Below are 333 nucleotides of genomic sequence, written 5' to 3' on the forward strand. Positions count from 1 at the left end.
AACAAATTCACTATTATGATACAAACATTTTTTTAAATGTTTGTTTTGTTTACTCATGGTTTAACATGGCTTTATCTGAAATTGTGGAATTTTTACCCTGAATAAATGCATCCAAATTTTATGGCAGATGGTAACAGTAGTTGTGGATGGTGAGCGAGCCATCCAGCAAGATGATGGAAGGTTGATAATGGCATCCCAAGACCTTTCTGCACGACTGGCACATGTCACCTCACAGGAGCAACAGCTGGCCAACTTGGCATCTCTGGTTCCAGATCCTGCTATCCCTATCACATTTACCAAAGTAATTATAATGCATCATCTTTTTTGGGGGGG

The 333-nt window shown here is 39.6% G+C and overlaps 1 protein-coding gene across 1 annotated transcript in view; it reads left to right on the forward strand.

The window, feature by feature from the left end:
- LOC119585681 (E3 ubiquitin-protein ligase TRIM23-like) overlaps positions 1–333 on the forward strand; it is an 8,006-nt gene that overhangs the window by 6,383 nt on the left and 1,290 nt on the right. The window contains exon 8 of the mRNA XM_037934356.1: positions 128–301. Within this exon, the coding sequence (XP_037790284.1) occupies positions 128–301 (174 nt within the window). The remainder of the gene's footprint in view (positions 1–127; positions 302–333) is intronic.

The sequence above is a fragment of the Penaeus monodon genome, chromosome 20 (assembly GCF_015228065.2).
Source record: "Penaeus monodon isolate SGIC_2016 chromosome 20, NSTDA_Pmon_1, whole genome shotgun sequence".
Classification (NCBI taxonomy): domain Eukaryota; kingdom Metazoa; phylum Arthropoda; class Malacostraca; order Decapoda; family Penaeidae; genus Penaeus; species Penaeus monodon.